General features: G+C 38.5%; 1 protein-coding gene across 1 annotated transcript in view; it reads right to left on the bottom strand.

Moving 5' to 3' along the window:
* TTN (titin) overlaps nt 1-27,997 on the bottom strand; it is a 274,932-nt gene that overhangs the window by 167,742 nt on the left and 79,193 nt on the right. Inside the window, exons 65-108 of the mRNA XM_081579499.1 lie at nt 27,567-27,845; nt 27,067-27,348; nt 25,740-26,018; nt 25,338-25,619; nt 24,312-24,590; nt 23,911-24,198; nt 23,481-23,759; nt 23,109-23,387; nt 22,727-23,005; nt 22,322-22,609; nt 21,913-22,200; nt 21,091-21,372; nt 20,553-20,831; nt 20,152-20,433; nt 19,736-20,014; nt 19,350-19,637; nt 18,881-19,159; nt 18,508-18,786; nt 18,128-18,406; nt 17,701-17,988; nt 17,274-17,561; nt 15,735-16,016; nt 15,006-15,284; nt 14,176-14,457; nt 13,781-14,059; nt 12,828-13,115; nt 12,439-12,717; nt 12,047-12,325; nt 11,679-11,957; nt 10,656-10,943; nt 10,232-10,519; nt 9,413-9,703; nt 7,391-7,678; nt 6,573-6,665; nt 6,167-6,452; nt 5,205-5,388; nt 4,913-5,002; nt 4,552-4,819; nt 4,183-4,443; nt 2,371-2,580; nt 2,086-2,163; nt 1,948-1,974; nt 1,486-1,545; nt 851-934 (exon numbers count right to left, since the gene is read on the bottom strand). Coding sequence (XP_081435625.1) covers nt 851-934; nt 1,486-1,545; nt 1,948-1,974; nt 2,086-2,163; nt 2,371-2,580; nt 4,183-4,443; nt 4,552-4,819; nt 4,913-5,002; nt 5,205-5,388; nt 6,167-6,452; nt 6,573-6,665; nt 7,391-7,678; nt 9,413-9,703; nt 10,232-10,519; nt 10,656-10,943; nt 11,679-11,957; nt 12,047-12,325; nt 12,439-12,717; nt 12,828-13,115; nt 13,781-14,059; nt 14,176-14,457; nt 15,006-15,284; nt 15,735-16,016; nt 17,274-17,561; nt 17,701-17,988; nt 18,128-18,406; nt 18,508-18,786; nt 18,881-19,159; nt 19,350-19,637; nt 19,736-20,014; nt 20,152-20,433; nt 20,553-20,831; nt 21,091-21,372; nt 21,913-22,200; nt 22,322-22,609; nt 22,727-23,005; nt 23,109-23,387; nt 23,481-23,759; nt 23,911-24,198; nt 24,312-24,590; nt 25,338-25,619; nt 25,740-26,018; nt 27,067-27,348; nt 27,567-27,845 — 10,968 coding nt within the window. The remainder of the gene's footprint in view (nt 1-850; nt 935-1,485; nt 1,546-1,947; nt 1,975-2,085; nt 2,164-2,370; nt 2,581-4,182; nt 4,444-4,551; nt 4,820-4,912; nt 5,003-5,204; nt 5,389-6,166; nt 6,453-6,572; nt 6,666-7,390; nt 7,679-9,412; nt 9,704-10,231; nt 10,520-10,655; nt 10,944-11,678; nt 11,958-12,046; nt 12,326-12,438; nt 12,718-12,827; nt 13,116-13,780; nt 14,060-14,175; nt 14,458-15,005; nt 15,285-15,734; nt 16,017-17,273; nt 17,562-17,700; nt 17,989-18,127; nt 18,407-18,507; nt 18,787-18,880; nt 19,160-19,349; nt 19,638-19,735; nt 20,015-20,151; nt 20,434-20,552; nt 20,832-21,090; nt 21,373-21,912; nt 22,201-22,321; nt 22,610-22,726; nt 23,006-23,108; nt 23,388-23,480; nt 23,760-23,910; nt 24,199-24,311; nt 24,591-25,337; nt 25,620-25,739; nt 26,019-27,066; nt 27,349-27,566; nt 27,846-27,997) is intronic.

Raw genomic sequence — 27,997 nt, 5'->3', positions numbered from 1 at the left:
AATCATAAAACTAGAAGTGTTTTTTATTTTTTTGTCTTTTAACTAGATTTCTCCTAAGGCTAGCTGAAAATTTTCTCAAGCTTTTGACACCAATTGTAATGGCTATTAGGGTATTAGACTGGAGGCTACTACTGTAATGGTGGCTTGGCTTTGGGAAAATGTGACCTTGACATGCAGAATTTTTTCCTGATGTTGCTGGGAGAATTCTGACAACAGTTCTGAACTCCCCAGAACTCTAGAAAGTCCAGGCGGTCTGTGATTAATTAGTTGAGAAGTTTCCAGGCACAAATAGTACAACTTATCTACTGAAATATTTAAGAGGGGCAATTCCCTGACATACTCAAAAGTTTATTGGAGAGCTCTTTCCTTAGCTTTAGGAAAAAAATCAAAGATATTCTAACTCATATTTTTATAATGAAATAGTGAATTTTAAGGAGTAGTTAACAGTGTAATTGAGAAAAAAAACACAAACTAAAATTTTAAACCTGACTATACACTAGCATTTTTTATTTCTATAAGTTTCACTAGGATTTGATTTTATTATTTTATTGCTATATGGAGTAGTTAGGAAAATATGAAATGTGAAATAAGCTTGCTATTAATGCTTAAGTTATTTTTTAAATATTTAATATTAAGCACGCTATGTATTTTTTCTAATGATTTGCAGACTTTTAAGCACATGTCCAACACATTTAATTTATACTAAAATCATGTAACTTACATTTTGAAAGGCAATCCAACCTGCTGACCACTAGAGGGCCAACATGTTGCACTAAACAACATTTTCCAGGTCTGTATATTCAATAATTAAATCTTATATTTTGGCATTTAGGTAGATAACATATAATACCTTCAACACGTTTTGCTGGTGGTTTCTTTTCTTCAGGTAATGGTAGCAAAAGAGGGATGGGAGGAACAGCCGTAGGAGGAATTTCTAAAAGAATAAATGCCATCATAAGTAACATGGTTTGGTTTCTCATTTTGTGTGAAATACAATGAAAAGTCTCCTGCATTTCTTTCAGTTCTTCAAAGGTGGAATAGTAGCAGTTCAATAGTCAGACCACATAAAAATAGCATCTATTTATAATTGCAGCTACTCTTTTGCTTTGATTTTTAATTACACTGTGAAGAAGATAAAGTGGAAGGATACTATGGTTTGGCACTGGTAACTTTCTAGTGGTAGGTACTATATTGCTTGTTTTTTGTTTGTTTCATGCTAAGTCGTGTCTGACTGTTTCGACCCTGTGGACTGTAGCCCACCAGGCTCCTCTGTCCATGCAATTCTCCAGGCAAGAATACTGGAATGGATTGCCATTCTCTCCTCCAGGGAATATTCCCAACCCAGGGATCAAACCTGCATCTCCTACATTAAAGGTGGATTACGCTGAGCCACAGGGAAGCCCAGTGGTAGCATATTGCTGCTACCATATTCAAGACTGGGGTGGGGTGGTGGTGGTGGTGGTGGTGGTGGAAGGTCTTTCTTACCTTCTGGTGGTATTGCTCTGATTGGCATGGTTGGAATTGGAACTCTGGAGTCAGGAATATCTGAAAAGAGACATTTAATAATGATAGGCACCGAAAGACTGAAAGCTGAGATACTTATTAGACAACTAAGATGTGTTTGGTTGTTAGGCATTTCCAACAGCAGACTCTAAAATATAAATACAAAGATATTAAGATTCTTCTGTAAGCAGCCACACAGGCAGATTCATTCCCTGTGACAATCTGTTTTGTTCTATAGCCACATTTTTTGACTTGATCCTAGCAGTCAGCTGAATGTGACCTCATTACCTCTAATTTCCCAAACTCATAAAGCCTAACATTGGTATTATTTTCCTGATGATAATTTCACTGAATAATATTTTATATTAGTTTGGCTTCTATCACTTACAAAATTACACTTGAATGTATTGTAAGCAAGGATTGATTTTTTTTTTTTTAACTTACCGGGAGGCTTCATCTCAAGTTTGATTTCTGCAAAATAAAAAAAAAAAAAATGATATTTTAAAAAATTTAATAGAATTGTCTTGGCAGGTTACTTTGTCGCGAGAATCGCAGTGTGATATGAATGGGGTGTTTTCTGACCTTTGGTTGTCAAGTACAGCTCTGCTGTGCTTCTCGCTTCACCTCTGGGCTCCAGTCGAGCAATTACTGAATAGACGCCTAAGGGAAAAAGATCACGAGACCTTTGCGTTCTGATATGTTTGAAAAGAACACGTCTTTATTTAAACATAGTATTCATTTATATTTTTCTTTCCTAGGAAACTAACCTAGATAGAAACATAGAGTATAAGCATAAACTAGAGAAGAAATACATAAAACAGGAAAAGCTTAAATTATACTTTCACAGGGACATTGTCAATTAGTTACCTTCATCATCTGGGGTCACGTTGTGGATGGTCATATAATGGCAGCGACCGTCATTCCTAAAGTTGTATTTCTGGCTCTCGGTCAGTTCTGTTGGTCCTTTGTACCAAGTTACAATGGCGTCATCGAAGGACACTTCACATTCAAAGGTGGCAGACTGGTGCTCACTCACAACAATGTTCTGTATGCGCCTTGTAAACTGAATTGGTTCAGCTGTTTAAATACAAAAAGAGTTCAAATTTAGTTTGTATGGGAGGAATTTCTTTCACTGTGCTTTTCCCTCAGATGTTCAAAGACTCTATCTTTTTATATGATTGGAAAATAGCAGAAAAGGGCTGAAAATATAAAACAAGGAAAAAGTACACTTCTTTGCATCGGTAACAAAAAGTTATCTCAATACTTAAGTGTACTCCTGCAAGATTAATGTGGAAAAGTTTAAAGAAATCCTGCAAGTCCTTATAATATTTACATGAAGAAAATAGTCAAGGTGCTTATAATCCAGAATAAAACTTAAACTTTAAAAATGTTAGTGAAATGGGGGCTTCAAAAGAAAGGGAACATAAACTTCATATTACTATACACTTTATTCCCTTTTGAAATTCTTTACTCTGTAAAGTAATTTTGCCTTTCAGATTCTAGAACTGTTTATTACGTGACCTTTATAACTTTTCTTGTGAAATAATTTTAAACTCAACAGGAAATCTGCTCTTCTGAATTTCACAGGATTCATTTTGAAAAGTTCTGAAACCTGCTTTGCAAGCACCAGTGGGCAGGCAGGGAGTCCACCCTTGCAAATGGCAAGGTGTACAGGAGGAGACGGGGCTGGGGTGGAGATCCTCCTGCAAAATTTCGTCTGGAATTCAATGTGTCACAGCATTGTGAGCAGCTTAGATATCATATGTAGTCTGGTGAGCTTTTTTTTTTTTGAAGGATCATATAAAAAATAGGCAATTATTTAAAAAATAAGTGGTTTCAACTGGATCCTTTAAATGGAAAGCTATTAAAAATTTCTGAATTTTAAAATACAACCAGACCTTGATATCCACTGTAAAGCAAGTCAGAGATTTTGAAATGCTTATGTAAATAAGAAGGTACATAGTTGTTATTTCAACAGCTATAAGTGGGTAACAATGCCTGGAAGTAGAGCCCATCCTTAGAGCCAAATGTTGCTGCATACAGTCTAAAGGCGTAGGTCTTTAGGAAATAAAACTTGTTGCTTCTAAATCCTGACATTCCATTTCATTTCAGAGATTCAGAAGGTTGGAATGTGATCTTCATATGAAATAACTGTTTTTGAAAACTAGCTGCTAATCACATATCAAATATATTATTATTTTTATCTACATAGCTTCATACAGATAGAGTCAAACTGATTCCTATAAACATAATGTCATCCTCTAGCCAAGATGTTCAAGATATATAGCCTTGAAATCTGGTCCTTTCTCTAAGATTTATTTTCTAGAATTCAAAATCAGAGATGTGAGATTTATGGCATTTAGTAGAATTGCAAAAAATTATTGAATTTAGAAGAATTATGAAATTTATCAGAAATAACTGTTAGAAAGTCATGTCATAGTTTAGATTGAAATCTACTAGTCAAAAAGAACTATAAAAATGAATCAGCACTTATGGGAGTACTTCCCTTTTGATTTTGTATAGATTTTGAGACATGAGTGAATGGATTGCTATGAGTGTGCTGGGAAATGAGATCACACAACCTCTTTAGATACATGCAAAACCAAGGCTGCAGGGGTTGTGCATAGTATTTGCCTCTGACTGATGCTGTGATAACTCCAGCCATACTCTTTCACCCACCTTCAATTCTGAGCTCTGCTGAAGTTTCAAGGTCTTCGTGTTTGCAGGTGTATCGACCCTGGTCCTCTGCTCGAACATCTGCAATGGTCAGCTTATGGACTTTGTGCTCCACTTCTGTTTTATATCTACCTTGGGGTTTAAGGATTCTGCCGTTTCTGAACCATTCAGATTTTACATTTGGCACTGAAAACTGGCAGGTCATGGTACAAGTTTGGCCTTCTTTCAAAGTTACATCCTGAAGATGCCGTTCCCAGGCAGGCTCTGTGGGTATAATACAGTACATATTTTGTTTGATATCACATGTGATGTATTCAAAAGTAAATTCATCTCATACTTTTTTTTAAAAATAATAAAACTCTTTTTACTTACCAATTACAGTTAGTTTAGCACTAGCAATGTGTGGACCACACACCAATCTGTAATTGCCCTGATCTTTAAGTTGACAGTTTTTGACTCTGAGTGTATGTCGATCACCATCAATGCTTATTTCAAACTTATCACTGGGTTCCAGTTTTTCAGTCCCTTTGTACCATGAAAGCTTAATTTCTGGATAATTAATCTTAATGTCAATTTCAAACACAGCATCATTATCTTTCAAAACTGTCTGATTTTCAATGTCCTTGATCAGAGTGACAGGCTAGGAGAATAAAAAATTAAAATGTATTAGTCACTCCTTCCCTTGTAATTTCCAATAATTTGTTCATTTTGTGATCAGCATGATTTATGTTACCTCTGTCTGTGATAGCCTTTGCTGAATAAATGATACAAGTTCCTCAAATTCCTTCTCTTCCTTCTCTGACTTCTCTATTTCTTCAATTTCCTAAGGAGAAAAAAGTAGAATTATTACATATGGAAAAGATTTTGAATTAGAAGATGGATGATTATATTCAGCTTCCATTCTTAATGCTGCTTAGGTTATATTAAGATATTATACAACTGTAGGGTCTGGAAATTCAAAAGGTGTAAGCTAGATGTTACAAGTGTGAATTTTTAGAGATTACAATATACACAAACGAGCATACCAATCTATGTGTCTCTTCTCCTTCACTTTGCTTTAGCAGTTCAAAAGCTTGAAGAAGACCCCGGAAATCAGTGATTCCATACATGCGGGCATATTTTTCATATTCTTTTGGATCAACATTTTTGAGAAGTTCCATGATATCAATTTCCTCTTCTTCCCCAGCTCCTTTCTTTAAGATTGGAGTCCTAAGTGAAATAAGAAATAAACATGAATTACCTCTCTTCTACTTATTCTGAATTGTCTATCATCATTCAAAGATTATAAATATAATTAAATTTTTTTCACAAAATAATAGTTCTGGGTTCTTTATTTAATAACTACTAATTTTACCATGTTAAACAAACAAACAAAACTGTGAAACAAACAAACAAAAAATGTGGGTTTGGAGACGGAGTGGATTAAGATTGGACCACAGTGCCAAGTACAGAGATTGATCAAAGAGTTTAAGAAAGGAAAGAAAACAAGTATTTTTGTAAACTTCACAACAAAAGAGGCTACTGAAAGAATAATGAAAAATGATAACAATCATGGAAAATATTAATAAAGAACACATATATATCATGGAAAATGTGTAGAAATTAAATGTTGATTGATTAATCATGATGAAACATAATTGGTATTGATATTACTGGTAATTATGGAAAATGTTTAAAACAGTTGATCTAGAAAGCCACTCAGAGTAAAGAAAATTACATGTAGAACCAAAAATTTTATGTCCAGACACAGGTTTATCTATAGGCCATTTCCTTTGTTCAAAGTTTTAATAAAAATTTACTTCATTCTCAAAACTTTCTCAGGATTATTTAGAAATTGACATTAAGGCACCACTAACTTCCACTGAAATTCTATATATTTCCTTATTTGTTAAAACATCTATGTGCTTATTTTCTTTCACAATCTGAACTGTGAAGGGGATGGTCCACGAATGGAATGTTACCAAAAGTGATGTTTTACTGAACTTACTTTTTCAGCATTGCTCTAAGATCTCCTTCAATTTTCTCTTGTTTCTTCCTTTCATCCACCTGTAGATTAACATTACTTTCAATTTCACCATGTTTATTAAATGCAACACATCGGTATAACCCAGAATCAGTTTTTGTGGTGTCTCTAATCTCCAATTTTGCTTCATCGCCTTTTTGGTGGATCAGTATGCGACCTCCTTGGTTCAGTTGTCTCCATTTCCCCTTTGTCCACTTAACATTTGGAATTGGATCACCTCCAACTTTTGCAATGAATGTTGCAGTGGTTTCTAAGGAACAATGAAAACGATTCAATAAAAATTTAATTTTCTAAAACCAGTTTTTCTAAAACTAAATCAGTAGTAAAATGCACAAGATAGATGAAGATGTACTTTTCATGAAGTACTTACTTTCTACAACTCTGATACTCTGAGGTTCTGATACAAAGAAGAGTTTTCCATCTACTGCTGCTTTCTTAGCTGCTGGGACGGCAGCTGGTTTGTCTAAAAAAAAACACATGTACATGTTTTGTTATCACAATTACCTTAAAATTGCAATAAATAATTTTCTTTGAAAAGTAGACTTTAAGAGGTTGGCAATGTCACAAATATTATGAACTCTATATGAGTGGATTGCAGAAGATAAAGCAATTTTACAGATATTTATAACCAGTTACAGCTACTGCAAGCAGACTGAACTACAATCACATCAATAGCATCAAGTTTTATACCTCTAGACTTGGTTTCATTACATAGATTTCCTTTAGGGACATAATGCCAGGCTATTTGATATTATTAGTTAGCATTGCAACTTGACATGAATTTGAACAAACTCTGGGAGACAGTGGAGGACAAAGGAGCTTGTTGTGCAGCAGTCCGTGGAGTTGCAAAGAGTTGGACGTGACTTAATGACTGAACAATAACAGCAACAAATCAGTCTACCTTATGTCACATTATTAAACAGGATCATTTCTGGAACTCCATTTAGTTATGTTTTTGGATATGGTGAAAAAAATGTCAAGAAATGTGATGGTGAACTTGGGTACTTTCAGAAAATTCATATGGAAATTATTGCCATGAAATGATCTAGTATTTCAATTACAATGAAGGCTATAAATTGCAAATGAGCAATAACTGATATTTCTAAAAATCCAATTTCATTCTTATTTAAATTGTAATCAGCAAACATAAGCAGTTAATCTAAATAATAGTGTCAAAGAAATCTGTACCTTTAATGGTCACTTTTGATTTGGAAGTGTCACTTCCAGCCACATTGGAAGCTTTACATACATAATCTCCTGCATCTGCTTTAGTCACATCCTTAAATTCTAACACAGCAGTCCCATTAGCAAAGCTGAAGCTGCATCTGTCTGAGGGCTTTATTTCTCTGCCAGCCTTCAACCACTGGATCCTGATGGGTTCTGATCCCCAGACGTGGCAGCTGAGTTGCACAAGTTCTCCTTCACTTGCTGTTACTGGGGTAAGGTGCTGAGCAAACACAGGTGGCTTCTTAGGTTCTAGAATTAAAAAGGTATTTTCATGAGGAACATAAAAACAAAAAAGTATTAAATTCCAGAAAAGAATGTTTTGCCTCTAACAGGTAGCAATGATTGCAATAGTAGAATTGAATCACGTGCCTTTATTTCTGAAAACACTGGTTACACGTGTTGGATTTTAAAAATAGAAAAAGGTTTAAAAACAAGCAAAGAACAGATGCCATGCTGACCATGAATTACCCAAGCGTCTGTGTCCTGATTAAGCACTACAAACATTGCACCGGCAGTTACTATAAACTTCGGTGTCATATAGTATACTGTTGATTCTCTCAAACTTGCGTGCAGCTGTATTTTCACTGAACTCTAAAATCTAAGAGCCTGTTGGAGAATTCTGCTTATGATATGCAATGCTTGCTATCCTTTGGGAAAGAAAGCCAACATTTGAGAAATCCATGAGCCCACATCTTAATATGTGATTTTCCTTGAAGTTCAGATTTAGTTATTATATGTAGCTACAGTAGCATTTAAAAACCCAATCTTTGCCCAAAGGAATGAAGAGTTGAAGCTCAGTGCTCAACTGAAAACCAATGAAGAAGACATCAGTAACATGATAGGAAGGCTGTGTATAGCTCAGTATTATATAATGATTTTACTCAACCGTTCTGAGACCTACATTTAAGAAGAATAAGGCAACATTTATGATTGCACAGATGAAAACTTCTGATGCCTTACTCTTTAAAATTCTATGTATTAAAAAGCCTCAGAATTCTATAGAAAGTATCTATCTACTCAATGGTAAAACCATCATGAATGTAAATCATGAATAAAAGCCACCACTAAGCACATATTCTTCATCTTACTAAATGTGTTTAAATGCATTTAAGTCCTATTAAATGAATGATAAAATCTGAATTACAAGTTAACTCAATGATATTACCTTATTAGTAATATTAATCTATTGATGATATTAGCCTAGCCTATTGTCTGTGCACCCTGAAATGGCCAGCTAGATCATCAGAGTTGGTAATTAACTCCCAGCTGTTCAATGAAGTTAGATTGCAAAGTGATTTTGATGAACTGCCTCCTAATCATCTGGATGAAGCCATTATAGTTAGAAGCTCAGATTGAGACAATCTCCTTAAACAATACAGTCTATTTCTTTGCCTCAAGCTATGACTGTATATTTGTAATGATATACATCTTTCCACCCATTTTTTCTCTTAGAGTAAATTTCATCCTCTTGCATGAGATTAATATTCATTTACAGGCTAAAAGCTTTGGGCAATATATGTCAGACATAATGCTTTAGAAATATCCTTAGAAAAGAGAATGCTTCAGAATGTGATAGACTTCATAATAAGCAAAGCTAATATAATATTCAATGATGAAAATTTTTAAAAATTTAAAAACAAGTGTGCTTCATAAAAATTTGTATGTCATTTATGCATGAATTTCAAAGTAGCCTTAGACTTCTAACTACCTGACAACATTTTGGGATGTGATTTACAAGCTAAGATATATAGTCTATAACATGACACCTACTTTGCTGAGCCATGTAATTAAAATACAAATAATACATGTGTGTGTATATATATATATGTATCTTAGTAAACATAAGTAAAATTGTAGCAAGCCAATTAAATAATATATATCTGGAATTCAGAAGTAGGTTGAGATGTCAGAAGAAACACACATGGCTGTCTAATGGGCAGTAAGGAAAAACGCATCATGCTGAGGGCAGTCAAGGAGACTTACCTTTGATGATGATTGAAGATGTACACAGAGCAGAGCCTGCATCATTTGACACTTTGCATGTGTACAAACCAGCATCCTCCATGCCTGCCCTCTTGATCTGCAGCAGAATTGTGTTGTTCTTGAATGTGATTTCACAGTTAGACGTTGGATGGATCTCGATGTTATTTTTGTACCAAGCAACAGAGATGGGTTGGGAACCAGCAACACGGCCCTCAAGTTTGAAAGTGTTCCCTTCTGTTTCTTCTACCGTCTCGGAGAGTTTTTTAGTGAAACTTGGTGGGGTCAGCCGCTCTGTAAGAAAGTTCAAGGACATATGAAGTGGAATCCAGAAGTAGGTTATTAATAGGAGGCTTTTCAAGAAAGAGAAGCCATATTTTAAGTTCAAAATCAATGCTGACCAACTAAATACAGCATATTAGTGTAATGTTCCTAAATATTTTGCCTCCTTCCACAAGTTTATTGTATTTATTTTTATTTTTAAATTAAAAAATACTTTATATCAGAATATAGCTGATTAACAATGTTGTATATTTTAGTTTTAACAAGCTTATTTTAAACTGTTCTCTGATTTATGGGATGGATGATAAGAATAACTTATGGCCAGTTACAGAACCAGATATTTGTAAAAAGCAAAAGGAGGGGGAGAGAAACTTTAGAGAATTGCAGATTTTAAAAGATCATTTTTTCTCTAGAGAAATTTGTTTCTTCTGAAACATTTTTTTATGTCAGTGGTTCAAAAATGTCCTAAGTGAAAAAAAAATCCTAAATATTATCTGTTCTAACAAAACTGCACCCTTAGGATATGATATGCAAAGATACCTTTTATATTGAGCTGAGCCATGCAGGAGTCCTTTCCCACTTCATTGACAGCATAGCATGTATACTGTCCAGAGTCTCCTTTGTCCACTTTTAGGATGGTCAGGTGGGCACTGTTTTCCAGATAACTAATCTGGTAGTTTCCACCACTTCGGATCTCTCTGTTGTCTTTAGCCCAGGCGACCTTTATAGGCTGTGTCCCAGTCACGTGGCACTCAAAGTCCGCACTCTCTCCCACCACAGCATCCACAGGGGCCAGAGGGATGTCAAAGAAGGGGGGGTTCTTCCCCTCTGGGAGGACAGCAGAAAGACAAGGTTTCAGGCTCCATACCTGACCATCCTAGGTCACACAAATCGTCCTCCCCTAATTTCAAATTTGGTTATAACAATTTTACTTACAAAAATAGAAGCTTAGGAATTCACGCACCTGTGAGAATGAGTCTGGCACTGGAAGAAGCAGAACCTATAGGATTTGTAGCTGTGCAAGAATATTGGCCTGCAAAACTCCGATCAGTTTGAAAAATGTTTAGAGTGGCCACATTATCTAAAAATGATGCTTGTACGTTGGGGCTGTCTTTCACTGGCCTGCCATCTTTAAACCAAGACACTGAGATAGGTTCTGATCCACTGATGGCACACTCAAAAACAACTGGCAGCCCAACTGTTTCCTGAACATCTCGCAATTGTCGAGAAAATGAGGGTGGAAGCTTTTGCTCTGTAGGAAGAGAATTAAAGTAATGAATACTTCTGAACATTTTGAATTTACTGAATATTCTTCTCACAATTATTGTTACCTAGATAATGGAATTTCTATAAAAATATCAGGATATCAGGAGGTATTCACAACTCTTAAATTAATTTGGACTCAGGGAAAAGTAGGTAAATTTTTGGAGCAAAAGTTTTAATTTGATGGCATGCTGATGCATGGTATGAAGAAGGGAATGGCAACCCACTCCAGTATTCTCGACTGGAGAATCCCATGGACAGAGGAGCCTGGCGGGCCACAGTTCGTAGGGCCGCAATAAGTTGGACATGACTGAGTGACTGACACTGATGCATGACAGGTGTAAAAATATGTAAGCCAATAAAAAAACTGATTAGTTTAAGGTATATTTCTGGCATGTAGCAGATTCTCTTACTTTTTAAGACTGCTTTCTAGCAATCTGAATGAGACACTCAGGGAGTAGGGATTTAAAATTATGATTATTTGTTTTTCTTAAAGATTTAATTATAGAGGCAAATGATGACATGATCCTTCTAATTGAAGATTTAGTCATTTTATTTCTCTCTGTAAAGGTGATCGAAAAAGATAATCTGCTAATTTGTAGGTAGAACTACTTAAGCAGAAAACTTTGCATTTGGAAAGATTTTCCCAAAAAGAAAACCCTCACCAGATGTTTAAATCTTGTTCAAAAGAAACATTCATTCACTTTAAAGATATTGCAATTACCTTGAACAGTCAGGAAAGTTGATGAAGAAACTTCTCCCACACTGTTTTCAGCTCTGCAGATATATTCTCCACTGTCATTACTATCAACCTGGTTGAAAACCAATGTAGCAACGTTGTTCCTAAAATGCATCTTGTAGGTAGCAGTAGGTCTCAATTTTGTATCTCCTTTAAACCAGGATACCGCAATTTCAGGGGTCCCACCAAGCTGGCATTGTAAAGAGGCAGAATCTCCAACAGTCACCTTCACAGGCTCCAACTGCTTGACGAAGTATGGTGGTTCTACAGCCAAGAGAGAGAATCAGTCATGAAGGAGGCATGCCACGGTGGCTATATGTATGCAAAGATGGGAATGTGCAATCACAACAAACCTAGTATCAGGATCTGTGCTGAACAGGAGTCTTTCCCAGAAGCATTCTCAATGTAACAGTTGTACTGTCCTGCGTCCTCCACTGTGCTGCTTGGGATCTCCAGAATCGCAGATTTTTCAGTTGTAGTTATGTTACACCTCTGAGATGGAGTTACATTTATGCCATTTTTCTTCCATGTCACGGAAATGGGAGGAGTTCCAGTGTATGTGCCCTCTAGGATCAGAGGTTTTCCTTTCTCTATGCTGTAATCATTGAGCTTCTTTACAAATCTGGCTGGGGCTGTAGCAGACAAATTGAAAATACGAAATCAAACACATATACACATGGATATGGGCATATCCAGTACTTTACCTATGTTAACTGTAAAAATGCAGAATAGCAGTCAAACAAACCTTTTACGTAGAGATGCGTTGTACAAGAAACTTTGCCAGCTTCATTAGTAATGATGCAGGTATACTCCCCACTCTGTGATGTATCTACATCAAACAACTCCAATTCAGCAACTGAATCCTCCAAAGACACATTACATGTGTCCCCTGGTACTAGTTCACTGCTGCCCTTGAACCAGCTAACGCTGAAAGGGGGTGTTCCTTTTACAATGCTTGTGAAAGTTACGTTGGTTCCAGTTAAAACATCCATGGGGTCAGGTTTCTGAACAAAAGATGGTGGTTCTAAACAAAAAAGCACATATCAGAAAAAGGTTAACATTTTTGAATTTTGATTATAAAAATGTTTAATGCATAACGAAATGCAATTATATTTTACTGTATTTTTGACTGACCTCTCACAGTCAAAGGAGCACTGCACTCATCAGAACCGGCCACATTAGTAGCTATACACGTGTAGTTGCCAGCATCTGATTCTTCCAGCATGTTCACAGTTAAAGCACATGTGTTATCCGTCAGGGTGGTCTGGTATTTCCTTCCACTGCTAATCTCGTTTCCTTCATGGAACCAGGAGACAGAGATTGGAGGTGATCCATAGACTTTACACTCCATTACCACTGAGGAACCAGACAGACCATTTGTCTGTTTCAATCTTCTTGTGAATGAAGGAGGAACAGTTTGGTCTGAATGTGATAAAAATCAAACAAACAAGGGACATCAGTTATAAAACGATTTGAAGAGAGAATTATTGTCTTTTTGATGGAATATCCCTAGATCCATTTGGCTCTTTTGTGGCGGTATCAAAGAACTGCCCGAGGCTTCACACAGTGGAAAGCCTTGAGAATCAATGGGCAAAATGTGCTTGTTGACTTAGGAATTTTGGTCTCTCTTTGCTGTGTATCATTATGTGGAGAATTATCCCAGCATAACTGACAGTAGGAAACCACAGTATCCTTATTGCTTATTCAGGAATTAAGTTTTATTCCTACCACCCTGAATTGTGGTAATTCCTCCAAGAGAAAGGAATAGAACTTTTGGACTTGCTTTTCTCCTATCTCTATAATGAGATGGTTGGATGGCATCACTGATTCAATAGACATGAGTTTGAGGAAGCTCTGGGAGATAGTGAATGACAGGGAAACCTGGCATGCTACAATCCATGGGGCTGCAAAGAGTCAGACATGGCTCAGCAACTGAACAACAACAGAATAGGCGTATTACCTCTAATTTTGCTGTCAGAGAATGTCAGACTCGCGTTGCACTGTAGAATGTGGAGCTTCTCATACACATACACACAGAGCAGGAACTATGCTATGATAACACTGAAACAAAAACCCAACCAACCAACCTGAAACTTGCACGGAGGCTGTGCAGCTGTCTTCGCCCACAGGGTTTTGCACCTCAAAACTGTACACCCCACTGTCACCGGGGGCCACATTAATAATCTTGAGGACAGATACTTTGTTGAAGAAGCTTATTTTGTATTTGCTGTCACTTGTCAGCTCTTTTCCATCCTTAAACCACTTGGTAGTGAGTTCGGGTGTGCCAGTGACCATGCACTCCAAGGCGCAGGTGTCTCCTGTGGTCACTTTTATGGATTCTGGCTTTTCCACAATTGCTGCAGGCTCTGGAATGAGATATAAATTGCATTCAAGTGTTAAAATCCCATTGAAAAACTCAAGAAGACACAGGCACTGGTAAGTCTGTGCCTGCTATTCATGATGACATTCTCTCTGCACTAACCGAGGATGGACACCGTGGCAAAACACTCTTGCATGCCGGCATCGTTTTTGATCTGACAGGTGTATTTCCCGGCATTGGCTGTTTCCGCTCTTGAAAACTGTAGGGTTGCAGTGTTTTCTGAATAAGAGATCCATATGTTGTCACTTTCTCTGACGATCTCTCCCTTGTCTTTGAACCACACCACGGAAATGGGCTCAGCGCCTTCAAGAGTAGCCTGAAGCTGAACTTCTTCACCAACGATGGTAGAAACATCACTGGGCTTCTTCACAAACCTTGGTGGTGCTGATGAAAAGGGGGCAAAAAAAAAAAGAGATTTAAAAGGTGTGGGGCTAAGAGTATTTCCCTCAAAGCCATCGATGCTAGGAATCAAACTAGTGATCATGCACTCTTTCCATTTCTTCAAGAGGCATTTCTGGTGAGTGGGAGCAAGAATGCATTAGAGTTTTGTACTTTTCCGGCCTTGCCACAAGCCTTGTGGGATCTTAATTTCCTGACCAGGGATTGAATCCTGGGCCACCTCAGTGAAAGTGCCGTGTCCTAACCACTGGACCATCAGGGAATCCTCCTAGAGTTTGTGTTAAGCAGAAGGCGTTGAACACCTTCGCCCCTCTAGCTTTCTAAATCCAATCAAAATCTATTGGGAAAACTGTTTAAAAGGGTACTTAGTAGGATTTGAAATGCACACTAAACATAAAAAGATTTAGGAAAGGAGAAAGCGGGAAAGTAGAAGAGATACTAGTGGAAAAGGATGGAGCAAGAGCTGAGGGGTCAACAGACTATTAAAGTTAGAAGGAAAATACTAGTAAGCTCAAGAGGCTGAAGTCTCTAACCTTTCAGAGTGATGGAACTAACACAGGTGTCACTTCCCACATCATTCGTGGCTTTACACTGATACTCCCCAATGTCCGCAGCATCGACGTTCAGGATGTGAATACTCGTCAGGAAGTTCTCAGACATTATCTTGTACTTCTTGCCACTCCTAAGTTCTCTCTTGTCTTTATGCCAAGAAACTTGAAACGGGGGAGTGCCCTGAAGCTCACATTCAAGGTGAACATCAGCTCCTTTCAGTGTTTCAATGGGATGAGGCTTTTTGCGGAAAATGGGTGGTTCTAAAGTTGGAAGAAAATCAAGTTAGAAAGAAAGGGAAATCAATCTGTATTCTCTAACTATGTATTTACAAGTAAAAATCAGTTGTCTATTCCAACATAGAGAGAGAGTATCACTTCTAATTTTCTCTTGTATCTTTTAAAGCTTTTAGAACCTCGATGGAGAATCCAACAGGGAATTGAGAGGACAACTAGGATGTGCAAGACATAAAAGATGGGTTAATGCTACTCTCCCAGTTTGTCCCAGATAGCTAGTGGGAAGCTTCTGTATAGCACAGGGAGCTCAACTAGGTGCTCTGGGATGACCTAGAGGGGTGGGATGGGGAATGGGGCTCAAGAAGGAGGGGATATTTTTATACTTATAGCTGATTCACACTGTTGTACAGCAGAAACAAACACAACATTGTAAAGCAATTATATCCCAATTTAAAAAAAAGAGAGATAAGAGCTGACCTTTAACTTTCAAGGAGGTCGTGCTGCTTGCACTGCCGGCTGCATTGGAGGCCTCGCAGGTGTAATCTCCACTGTCTTCCACACTGAGCCCGTGCATTTCCAACACTGCCACTGAGTCCACGAATGACATTCTGAATTTACTGCTCTCTTGAATTTCAGTCTCTCCCTTGTACCATAAAACTTTGATTTCTGGAGACCCTCCAATTTTACATTCATATCTTGTAGATTCATCTTGTTTCACGATTCTTGAAGGTTCTAGCTTCTTAATGAACCTGGGTGGTTCTATGGAAGCAAGAAAGAAAACACAAGGGAAGAGATGGGAAAGACATGTATAATTCAGGATGAAGTGAAAAGTCAAACAGAGAGGTTTTTAGCTCTGGAAAACTTATTTATTTGCTACAGTTCAAGAAAGAATAGGTAAGTGAAATCTAAATCCTCAAGTAAAATGTGTTTACTTTTGTAAGCACCCACTTCAAATATTATTGCAAAAGGAAGGAAGAAGAGACATTAATCCTTGTGCAATCCTCCTACCAGCAAAAGACACTTCTTTGTGCAAGATCAGAGGCAGAGTGTGTATCGGTTGGTGAAAGCACTCTATGGTTTACAGGGATTAAGAGCATTTGATTACTTTCTTGTATGTGAATCAGAACAGGTCTATTTCCTATGGCTGCAGAGATATCAGTTATGTGCCAGGAAGTGTCAGAGTAGCAAAATTGGGTCAGATATCTTAATATTTTAAAGTGCTATTTTCTCCTATAGGACTTTAATAGATATTTCTTCAACCTCTATGATATCCCTTTGAAGTGGGGAGAGCAATACTTTCTTCATTAACTGAATCAGAAAATTCAAGTTTAGGGAGATAAAATAATTAGCAATATGTCACAGGGCACATGGGCTGCTGAATCTAACTCTATTTTAATTTCAAGTTATTTATAAACTATCACCACAAAAAGTCTTTAAAAATGCTCTCATGAGTTAGACCAGCAGCTCACTGAGTTAATTTCTGACCACAGCAGACAGGAACTGTTTTTGCTACATTGAGACATGGTTGCCTTCCATGATGTAAGATATTAATGTACTCTCCGGTCCCCTGACTTCCACTATTATTTAAGTGAGGCTAGCAGAAGAGAAGAATTTGACACAATCTGACTCTTCTTGAAGGGCTTTATAGTTTGAGGTGAGGAACAAAACCATTAATTTACAAACTGCTGTGGACAATATATCATTTGAGACAACTTCCTTTTATTGTCCAAAGATAGTTTCTTTCAAACTTGGATTATCTTACCATTCTGTGAAAAGTTCCTGTTCTCTCTCTAGTCTCTATTTTCAGCCATTGAAAATGGACCCTCAGTCCATGTTTGACTAGTTTTATATATGTATTTTTTAAATTAAAAACTTGCTCCCATTTGGAAGACCCTAGATTTGCTGAATCACTTCCAATTTCCAAACCCTAGTCCTAAACACATCTTTCAAATACACACTTCCTCCTATGGTGTCAGAAGTTGAAATGAGCCCTTGCTACTTCACTCCAACAGGTACCTTGTACACCCAGATGAGCAGAACAAGAGTCTTTTCCGGCAGCATTGCTTGCATAGCACGTGTACTGCCCAGCATCACCTTTGCCTACTTTGAGAACCGTCAGAGTGGCGGTATTTTCAACCAAAGTCATCTTGTAGTTGCCTCCAGGACGAATCTCTCGGTTATCTTTAGCCCAAGTGATTTTGATTGGTGCAGTTCCAGTTACGTGACATTTAAAAGAACCACTTTCTCCAAGAGCCAGATCTACTGACACAGGCTTGAGATCAAAGAAAGGAGGTACTTCATGCTCTGGAAAGAATGAAGCAACACAGTGACTTCAGTTTTCATGCTCTCAGACGTGGAGCAGAAACTAAGTGGCACCAGTCCTTGGTGGTTGGGTGCAGTGAAACTGCTTTATAATGAAGAGGTAACGTGATGAGTTACTCACCTAAGAGGATGAGCTTCGCACTGGATGAAGCAGTCCCAAGGGGATTAGAAGCTGAGCAATTGTACTGACCAACATGGCTCTGGTCAGTTTGCAAAATCTGAAGAGTTGCTACATTGTGAACAAAAGATGTTTGCAGATTAGCATCATCTTTCAAAAGTACCCCATCCTTGTACCAAGACACTTGGAGAGGTTCTGAGCCATTGATGCGACATTCAAATGCAACTGGGAAGCCAAGAGTCTCCTGAACATCCTTCAGTTTTCTTGCAAAGGAAGGTGGAAGTTTGCGCTCTGTAAAGAAGTTATAGACAATCCTTATTTATAAGAGAGAAAACAACCATGGCATATTTCTATCCATTAACATTGTGATGTTTTTAAGAAAGTGGATCTGTCAACACACGGTAAGACTTGTAAAGAAAACCATCATCACCTTTGATAACAAGCACAGATGAAGAAGCCACTGCCCCCACAATGTTTTCTGCCTTGCAGGTATATTCTCCCACATCACTGTGATCCACTTTGTTGATCACCAAGGAGGCAACGTTATTTTTGAATTGCATTTTATATGCAGGAGCTGATCGTAGCTTTGTGTGTTCTTTATACCAAGAAATTCTAATTTCTGGGGTTCCATCCACTTTACACTGTAAAGTTACAGGTTCTCCAATGACTGCTTCCACGTGTTCCAGAGGCTCAATGAAATAAGGTGGTTCTGAGGTAGAAAGGATGATAATCAATCAGTCACACTAACTAAAAGAGGATGTTTTGAAAGAAAGAAAAGAGAGCAATAAGAAGAGGTAACTGTCAACACACCTAAGACAGACACCACAGCATCACAAATATCTTGACCAGCCTCATTTTCTATCAGGCAACTGTATTGTGCATAATCCTCTATCGTGCTGTCGAGGATTTCCAGGATGGTAGACTTTTCTGTCATGGTAATACTGCAATTCTGAGACTGTGTAAGGGCGAACTCATTCTTCATCCAGCTCACTGAGATGGGAGGTGTACCCGTAAACGTGGCCTCAAGAACGATGGGGTTTCCTGTCTCGACACTGAAATCGGCCAATCTTTTCACAAAGGTGGCCGGTTCTAGGAGGACAAAACACGGAGGCAGTGTTGACATCTTCAAGTAAAGAATCAGAAAAAATGTTAAAGATACATGCTTTAGGAAGAAAGAGCAAACCTTTCACAAAAAGATGTGTGGTACAGGAAGCACTGCCAGCGTCGTTAGTTACAAGGCAGGAGTAGTCCCCACTCTGCAATGGCTCCACCTCAAATAACTCCAGTTCCGTGACAAAATCTTCCAGAGAGATGCTGCATGACTCCCCAGACACCAGCTCCCTGCTGCCTTTAAACCATTTGACCTTGAAAGGCGGGGTGCCTCTGATGACACTGGTGAATGTGAGGCTCGTTCCAGGGAGCACTTCCACAGAGTCAGGGGTTTGTTCAAACGAAGGTGGTTCTAGATACCCCAGAGGAGGGGGAAGATCAAGAGAAAAAAAGGAATCCAAGTGAGCAGTGCTTTTTGCTACTTGAAGAAAAGGGAACTAGGACTAGGCACGAAGACAAAATACAGAAATCTCCCACAAGGCAGGCACTAAGTCATGCAGTGGAGGCACGGAGAAGCAGCGGTCTGGCCCCTGAGCACTGACCTTGGACAGTCAGGACCGCCGAGCATTCATCTGACCCAGCCACGTTGGCGGCCACACATGTGTATGTGCCTGTGTCAGAGGGCTCCAAGAAGCTCAGATTCAAAGTGCAAACGTTTTCTGAAAAGCTGGATTGGCATTTAGGCCCACTGACGATCTCACTGCCATCCTGAAACCAGCCCACGGAGATGGGGGCGGAGCCGGAGACTCTGCACTCCAAAACCACTGAGGCCCCCATGATGGCGTTGATGTCCTTCAGCTTGCGGATGAAGGAAGGAGCCACAACCCGATCTATGTGGATGGAGAAGCGTAGTTTTCCATTGAGAGAGAAGCTTTATTTTTTCCCCCCAGGGAAAATGATATATTCATGAAAACCTCACACTACTCACCGGAAACGTGGACAGAAACAGTGCAGTTACTTTTACCAACACTGTTCTTCACTTCAAAGCTATACAGCCCCTTGTCACTCATTTCTGCACAAGGGATCTTAAGTGAAGCCACTTTGTTGACGAATGTGATGTGATGTTTGCTGTCTGCAGCTATTTCTCTCCCATCTTTGAACCACTTGGCTGAAAGTTCTGGTGTTCCAGTCACTACACATTCTAATGCAAAAGGATTTCCAGTAGTGATAGTCATGGGTTCTGGTTTCTCAATGATTCTGGCTGGTTCTAAAAGAAGAAGTGTATTGCATTGAACACAAAGTCATCTTTCAAACCAAGAGTATGGGTAAGACTAATATTTGCATGCGATGTCATAGGTCAGTCAAATGGACATTTTTCCCCTCAGGCTGCACTTTGTTACTAACCTAGGACAGTCAAGACTGCTGAACACTCTCTCATTCCGGCATCATTTTTGACTTGACACACATATTTTCCAGAGTTAGAGGCCTCTGGGCTCCCAAGTTGGAGGGTTGCCACATTATCAACAAATGAAATCCTAGTGTTTTCACTCTCTCTGATGACTTCACCTTTGTCTTTCAGCCAGACGACAGAAATGGGCTGGAAGCCCTCCACTACAGCCTGCAACTCAACAGCATCCCCAACAAGGGTTGAGGTGTCACTGAGCTTTTTCACAAACCGTGGGGGTTCTAATGAAAGAAATTTGAAGTTAGAGAAGAAAGATGAGAATCACAGCCAAATACATTACTGGTCAAGCAAGAAAAGATGAAAGCAAGAGGCATATATTTTGGGGCCCATGGATACAAACCTTGGAACTTGACAGTGCAAACACATGTGTCACTTCCCACCTCATTAGTAGCTTTGCAGTAATATTCTCCTACATCAGCGGCTTCCAGGTGAAGGATATGGAGACTTGCATCAAAATTTTTTGAGGTGATTTTGAACTTCTTGCTGCTTCGAACTTGCTTTCGATCTTTAACCCACACCACTTCAAATGGGGGAGTTCCCGAAATTTCACATTGGAAGACAACATCAGAACCTTTAAGGGCTCCTATTGGAGAAGGCTTCTGGGTGAAAACAGGAGGTGCTACCAGAAGAAAAGAAGATAAGCAATGAGAGCATTGGTCTAAGAAAAGGGAAAAATATGTTAGAGTCTAAATCATTCAGTGCCTGGTGTGACCATATGACAGTAAACTAACGTAAGAAATGACAAGTCATAAAAGCTAGTTTAAGAATTGCAAGCCAATCCCCTTCACTAGCCTTTTTGTTTTGGAGCTCAGAACACTGCTGAGAAAGAATCCAGATCAGAGGAGAAGGAAGAAAGCAAGGGACTTAGTGTATCTAACCTTTGACGGTCAGGGCTGTGCTGCAGCTGGCGTCCCCAACACCATTATGGGCTTCACAGATGTAGTCCCCACTGTCCTCCGCGCTGGCTTCATTGATGGTGAGCAGTGCCACAGAGTCCACAAAGGACATGTTGTACTTCCAGCTCTCGTGAAGTTCACTGTCATTTCGGAACCACGACACTTTGATTTCTGGAGAACCACTTATTTTGCACTCCAGTTGGATGGATTCTCCCTGCTTTGCAACTTTTGAAGCTTCTAATTTCTTAACAAACTTTGGAGGTTCTAGTAAGTCAAAGGAAGAAACAGCTTATGTTTGTAGCTTAAGATTTTATAAATACCTGATTTAATCTTGTTTATTATTAAGAATATATGTATTTTCTGAGAACTTCATGATATACATATTTTTTCTATTAAATAAACTTTTACTACTTTTAATAGAGAATTTAATTGACAAGTTAATCTTCTAGTTTGGATATAGAAACTAAAACATGTAAGTTAATGTATTATAGAAGTATTTGACCAAAATGATAATTCAGAATGCCATATAACAGGAAAGAGTGAAAACAAGAGATGAAATGACATTTAACAAATTTCACATAAACAACACTCTGATAAGATTATACTTAGAAATACACTAATTTAAAAAACAAAATAAAAAGGAAAATAGAACTTTGATTAATGTTGCCTCCAACACTAATATACAAATTCCAATATGATCTAGTTAGTTCATCCCAAACATTTAAAAAGTAAAGAAACTTTGCTGAAGAAAATTATGCAACATGGGAAAGAATGAGTACTGGTCAGTGCCATGTAGAGATATACCTTTTACACTGAGTTGAGCTGAGCACACGTCTTTGCCAACATCATTGGTTGCTTGGCAAGTATATTGACCAGAGTCTCCTTTGCCTACTTTAAGAATTCTCAAATGGGGAGTGTTTCCCACACATGTAATTGTGTAGTTTCCTCCAGGACGGATCTCCTTGTTATCTTTTGACCAAGTAATTCGCATTGGTTGAGCACCAGTAACATGGCACTCAAAGTCAGCACTTTCCCCAGCAATAATATCTATAGATACAGGCTTGATGTCAAAGAAGGGAGATTTCTTAGGTTCTGGAAGATGAGAAGAAAAATCAACATGCTTTTTGCTGTTGTTCTCTATTGGCTATTTCTGCTTTGACAATGAATAGGAAGTCATGGTTTGCAAAGAGAAAAGAGTAACATGGGAACAAACCTCTTGCTGTCAGTCTAGCACTGGAAGACGCTGTTCCAAGTGGATTAGAAGCTGAACAAGAGTACTGGCCAGAGTGACTCAAGTCTGTTTGCAAAATTTTTAGAGTTGCCACATTATCTACAAACGATGTCTGTAGATTTTCATCATCTCGTAAAAGTACCCCGTCTCTGTACCAGCTCACTTGGATGGGTGCGGAGCCGTTCAATCGACAAGTGAGGGTAACTGGTAACCCAACAGTTTGTTCAACGTCCTTTAACTGTCTTGCAAAGGAAGGTGGGAGCTGGCGCTCTGTAGGAAGACAAGTAATACTTGAGGCATTAGTAGGTGAAACAAAAATTTCCCCATAAAGGTAAGTGTGAAGATAAGGAAGAAGAAATTCCTTCATTTGTAAAATAAAATCATCACCTTGAATTCTGAAGACAGTCTTAGAAAAGGCAGTTCCTATACTGTTCTCTGCTTTACATGTGTACTCTCCACTGTCATTGATGTTCACTTTATTAAAAACAAGTGTGGCCACGTTGTTTGTAAAATAAGTCCTGTACTCAGGAGTCGGCCGTAACTTGGTATCGCCTTTGTACCAAGACACTGTAATTTCTGGGGTTCCAGCAACTTGGCATTGTAAGGAAACCGAATCTCCCACTGATGCCTCCAGAGGCTCCAGTTCCGTAACAAAATAAGGTGGTTCTAACGAAGAAAGGTTCATGATCAGCAACTGAGACTAAAGAAAACCATACGAACCGTGCCTCACGTTAGACAAATGCCAATCATTTGAGAATAAGAAACACACCTAATGTAGACACCAGAGCTTCGCAAACATCCCTTCCCGCCTCATTTTCAATCTCGCAGGAATACTGTCCTGCATCTCTTTTTGTGCTGTTCAGAATTTCCAGGATGCAGGTCTTCTCTGTTGTGACTATGTTGCATTTTTCAGAGGGTGTTATGTTGAAACCATCCTTTTTCCATGTAACCGAAATGGGGAGTGTTCCCATGTAGGTACTTTCCAAAATGATGGATTTCCCTGGTTCTACAAAGTGATCACTCAGTTTCTTCACAAACACAGCTGGTTCTGGGGAGTGACAAAGCATAGCCATTAAACACAGTGAAAACACGAACAAAGATGCCACTTAAAAAGCAGGAAGCACAATGCACTGGAGCAAACCTTTTACAAACAGACGGGTAGTGCAGAATGTTTGGCCAGCATTGTTAGAAACCACACAGGTGTATTCCCCACTCTGAGAGACGTCGACATTAAATAATTCCAGTTCTGCCACAGTGTCTTCAAAATAGATGTTGCACCTGTCTCCTTTCACCAGTTCTCTGGCACCTCTGAACCAGCCGACCTTAAATGGAGGGGTTCCTCTAATAACACTTGTGAAGGTGATGTTTTTGCCTGGTAGTACTTCCAAAGGTTCAGGTTCCTTCACGAAAGAGGGTGGTTCTATACAAGCAAGGAGGACAATGAAAAGATCCTGTAAGTTTCAGATTTAGTTGCGATTTTTATCAAAAAGAAGACGCCTTTTGAATGTGTCAGCAGGGATGGGCACCCAAAGAAGAACTTGTAAGAAAGGATGTGAGTGTCTGACACTGACCTTGTACAGCCAACACCGCACGGCACTCATCAGACCCGGCGACATTAGCAGCCACACATGTGTAACTGCCCGTATCTGATGCGTCCAGAGAATTGAGCTGCAATGCGCAGACGTTATCTGAAAATGTAGTTTGGTACTTCGCTCCACTGACAATCTTGGTTTTCTCATGAAACCAGGCAACAGAGATAGGTGATGATCCAGCTACTTTGCACTCCAAGATGCAAGATGTACCCAGCACTCCAATGGTACCTTTCAGTCTTCGTGTGAAAGAGGGAGGAACCATTCGGTCTGCAGGAGGAGAGGCAAGAGACTTGCGGTTTGAAAGAAGAGAAGAGACTCGAGGGAAGAAAGCTTGTGAAAGGAATTTGCCGAAGCAATGGGAAGAACACGTCGCAACTAACCTGAAACATCGATCACAGCTGTGCAGCTGCTTTTTCCAACATTATTTTGAACTTGGAAAGTGTATGTGCCTGCGTCCTGCTTTTCCACAGAGAGAATCTTTAAGGAAGAGATTTTGTTGTAGAAGCTAAATTTGTGTTTTTGGCTGCTGGTCAACAGCTTTCCATCCTTGTACCATTCGACTGAGAGTTCGGGAGTGCCTGCCACCTTACACTCCAGAGTGCACGCTTCTCCTACAGTCACTGTCATCGAACCTGCTTTCTCGACAATGACCGCAGGTTCTGAAATAAAATGTGATAGCCATCTGTTAAAGCCCGTTAGCTTCACCTTGTCTCTAACTATCAAATTCATTAACACTGTTTCTTCCAATGATATGGATATCTTCAGGCCCTCTTTCTCTAGACCTTAAAATGAGATTCCCTAATTACATGCTGTCATGAAATTATAGGAATTATTAAGAAATATGCTTTTGCATTATTCAACTTCTGAAATAATTCAATGTCATATATTGATTTGTATTTGACCCTCTCTAGAACAAAGCCCACATGTTGCTATGAATTGCTCAGTATTATTTTTCTACTTTAAGATGCTAAAGACAGCTTTTTGAAAGTTGTTATTCAAACAACTGCAAAATTAAAAATGAATATGCCCAAAGATGAAAGTGCAAGTCATTCTTATCAAACTTCAATCTTTGGAGTTTTTGTCCACTTAAACACTAATACTTGAGAAAAAAAATCTCCTTGTAGCATATGTTGGACTCTCATTTTTTTCATGGTTAAACAAAAGACAGTCATGATTTTCTCTACTAATTCATCAAGAAAACAATAAAAATGGTTCATTTTTGCTAGGATCACAGACACAAAAAAGAGTGTTTGAAAGGTCCTTTTCCATAAACCTTTGAAATAGGTGAGGATCGACATAGTTCTAGAAATTAAAAAAAAGGAAATTCTACCAGTATCTCTTGGTAAGTCATCTCAGTCTTTGGCACCTCCTTACAGCAGAGAACCACTGCACCATATTGTACCAACCTAAGACAGTCAACGTGGCCATGTTCTCCCTCATTCCACCGTCATTCTTGATTTGGCAGATATACTTCCCAGCATCAGCTGGTTCTGCTTTTGAAAACTTCAGGGTTGCAACATTTTCCACAAATGTAATTCTGATGTTTTCACTTTCTCTAACCACTTCTTCCTTCTCTTTAAGCCACTGGACAGAAATAGGCTGGGTGCCTTCTATGGATGCTTGTAACTCAGCAGGCTCACCAGCTACAACAGTGAGGCTGTTCAGCTTGGAGACAAATCTTGGTGGTTCTGAACAGGGAAAGATGGATGGAGGTTGTTGGAAAGATTGTCCAGATAATGAAAAAGAGAAAACAATTACCATTTTGCACGTTCCTGCTATTTCTGCCACATGCAGGAAATAATGCTTACCTTTTAGTTTCACAGTACAAATGCAAGTATCACTTCCCACTTCGTTCTGTGCTTTGCAGTGGTATTCACCAATGTCTGAAGTGTCAACATTGAGAATGTGAATACTTGCATGGAAATTTTTGGACGCAATCTTGTATTTCTTGCTACTTCGGAGTTGTCGCTTATCTTTGTACCAAACCACCTCAAATGGTGGTGTTCCCGAAAGTTCACATTCAATACTAACTTCAGCATTTTTAAGGGTTTCTACCTCAGGAGGGAAGCTGCTAAAAACAGGTGGTTCTGTAAAAAACAAGAATTCCTCATGAACTGGGCTACTCAACTCCATATAATATTTTTATTTCTTTGTTTAAAAATTGGAAGAAAGAGTCAAAATACTAACACAGGTCAGGCACTATCACTTTAGTGTTGAAGAGTAATAGCTTCAGAGAAGCAATAGGGCCTTTACAGAATCACTTGGCTTCACTGGCTGAGGACCCAGACTAGACCCCAGACAGCCTTACCGAGCAGCTCAACATTCTGCTACACCACTTTACTAATTTAGTAAAGATTGATGTGAAATTGTAAACCAAAACAAAAACCAAACAAACCTCCAAACCCAAGTGTAAAGATTAATATGATCTGCATGAGGTATGGGGTCCTGACTTCAGGGATAAAATTTTTTTGTTATGTGCTTTACTGTTGGGATACTTGGAAGTTATCACAACATCTGTGCTCTAAGTCTTCCACATCAACAAATGGTTTTTGAAATAATTGCCTCACAATATGACAAACTTAGATTCTGTGACAAAAATTCTGGAAAATACTAGTACTATTTACAACAAGGTATAGTGATCTTATTTTAAAAACTAGGAACTAGTTTTGGAGAGAGAAAAAATATATATAATTGTCCTGTTGTAAATGTAAGGTTAAAAGCTCTATTGCTTCAATCTTGGGATCTATGTGGTAAATAGTCTTTGTTTTAAATAAAAGATAAAGATCATGCTGAGGATGATGATATATTTATAAGTTGACTGAACACAAAAGTTAATTTTAAAATGCCTTCCTTTTTTGAGTGTTTTGAAACATCAAATTTGAACTGCTTGGCTAATATGCTGAGGTGATTAGAATTATGGCATTGGCATAACAAGAAAAATATCTCAGAATGATTATCTATATGTAAGCAAATCTTATGAAAAACATCTAAAAACAGGAATAATACTATTTGGGAAAATGTCCTGTGATCTCAAATGGAAGCTAAAAATGACAGTAAAACAATGAAGAGCTCTGATAGCCAGAGGAGAAGAAGGTGGGCTTCAGGTAATGAGGAAGAGAAGAAAGAGGTTTCTACCTTTCACAATAACCTTGGTACTACAGCTTGTGCTGCCAGCAGGATTCTGAGCCTCACAAATGAAATCCCCAGTGTCCTCAGTACCAAGATTATTCATCTGTAAGATGGCCACTGAGTCAATGAAAGCCATTCTGTATTTATCACTGGCTGGGAGTTCATGTTCATTTCTGTACCACACAACTCTGATGTCTGGGGATCCAGTTATTTTGCATTCAAGTCGTGCTGAGTCACCTGCTTTCACTATTTTGGTTGCTTCTAGTTTCTTTACAAACTTTGGTGGTTCTAGAGAGTGAAGAAAAGAGGAGATTATGAGGGAACATAATAGATATAAATAACAAAAGTTCAATTATGTAGTACAAGAAAGAGAAAAACATGAAACAGGAACAATGCCTGGCAAATAGAAGGGTATTTTCTTGACTGGGTAGATGAATTGTAAAAGATTAGAGAAAGGACCAGAGCTACAGGTCAGACAGAAACATAAAACAATCAAACTTGCACACCTGTCACAAGCAACACTGTGGTACAAGAGTCGCTACCAACATCATTGGTAACTTGGCAAGTATACTGTCCAGTCTTGGAAGCATCCACTGAGTAGAGATTTAAGAAGCTAGTTGACCCTTCCAAGCCAATGAAACATTTAGGTCCAGAGGCAAGTTCCACATCATCCTTAAACCACTTGATTTTAAACGGTGGTGTTCCTTTTAGTACAGCTTTAAATTCCACCGTAGAGTCAGGTATGGCTTGTTGTCGCTCAGGTTTCACTAGGAAGCTTGGAGGTTCTACAGATTTTAAGAGAAATGCATATGATTAAATGCCTTGTATTTGGATTATTTCAACAGTTTTAAGGACATGTAAGAAAACATTACTGAAAAGAGGTAATGACTGAATATTTCTTGAACTCAATATAGATGTATTTAAAGAAACAGAACTA

This window comes from Giraffa tippelskirchi, chromosome 3, assembly GCF_054371585.1.
Source record: "Giraffa tippelskirchi isolate mGirTip1 chromosome 3, T2T-mGirTip1v1.2.pri, whole genome shotgun sequence".
NCBI lineage: Eukaryota > Metazoa > Chordata > Mammalia > Artiodactyla > Giraffidae > Giraffa > Giraffa tippelskirchi.
This window is presented reverse-complemented; position numbering and strand designations above follow the sequence as displayed.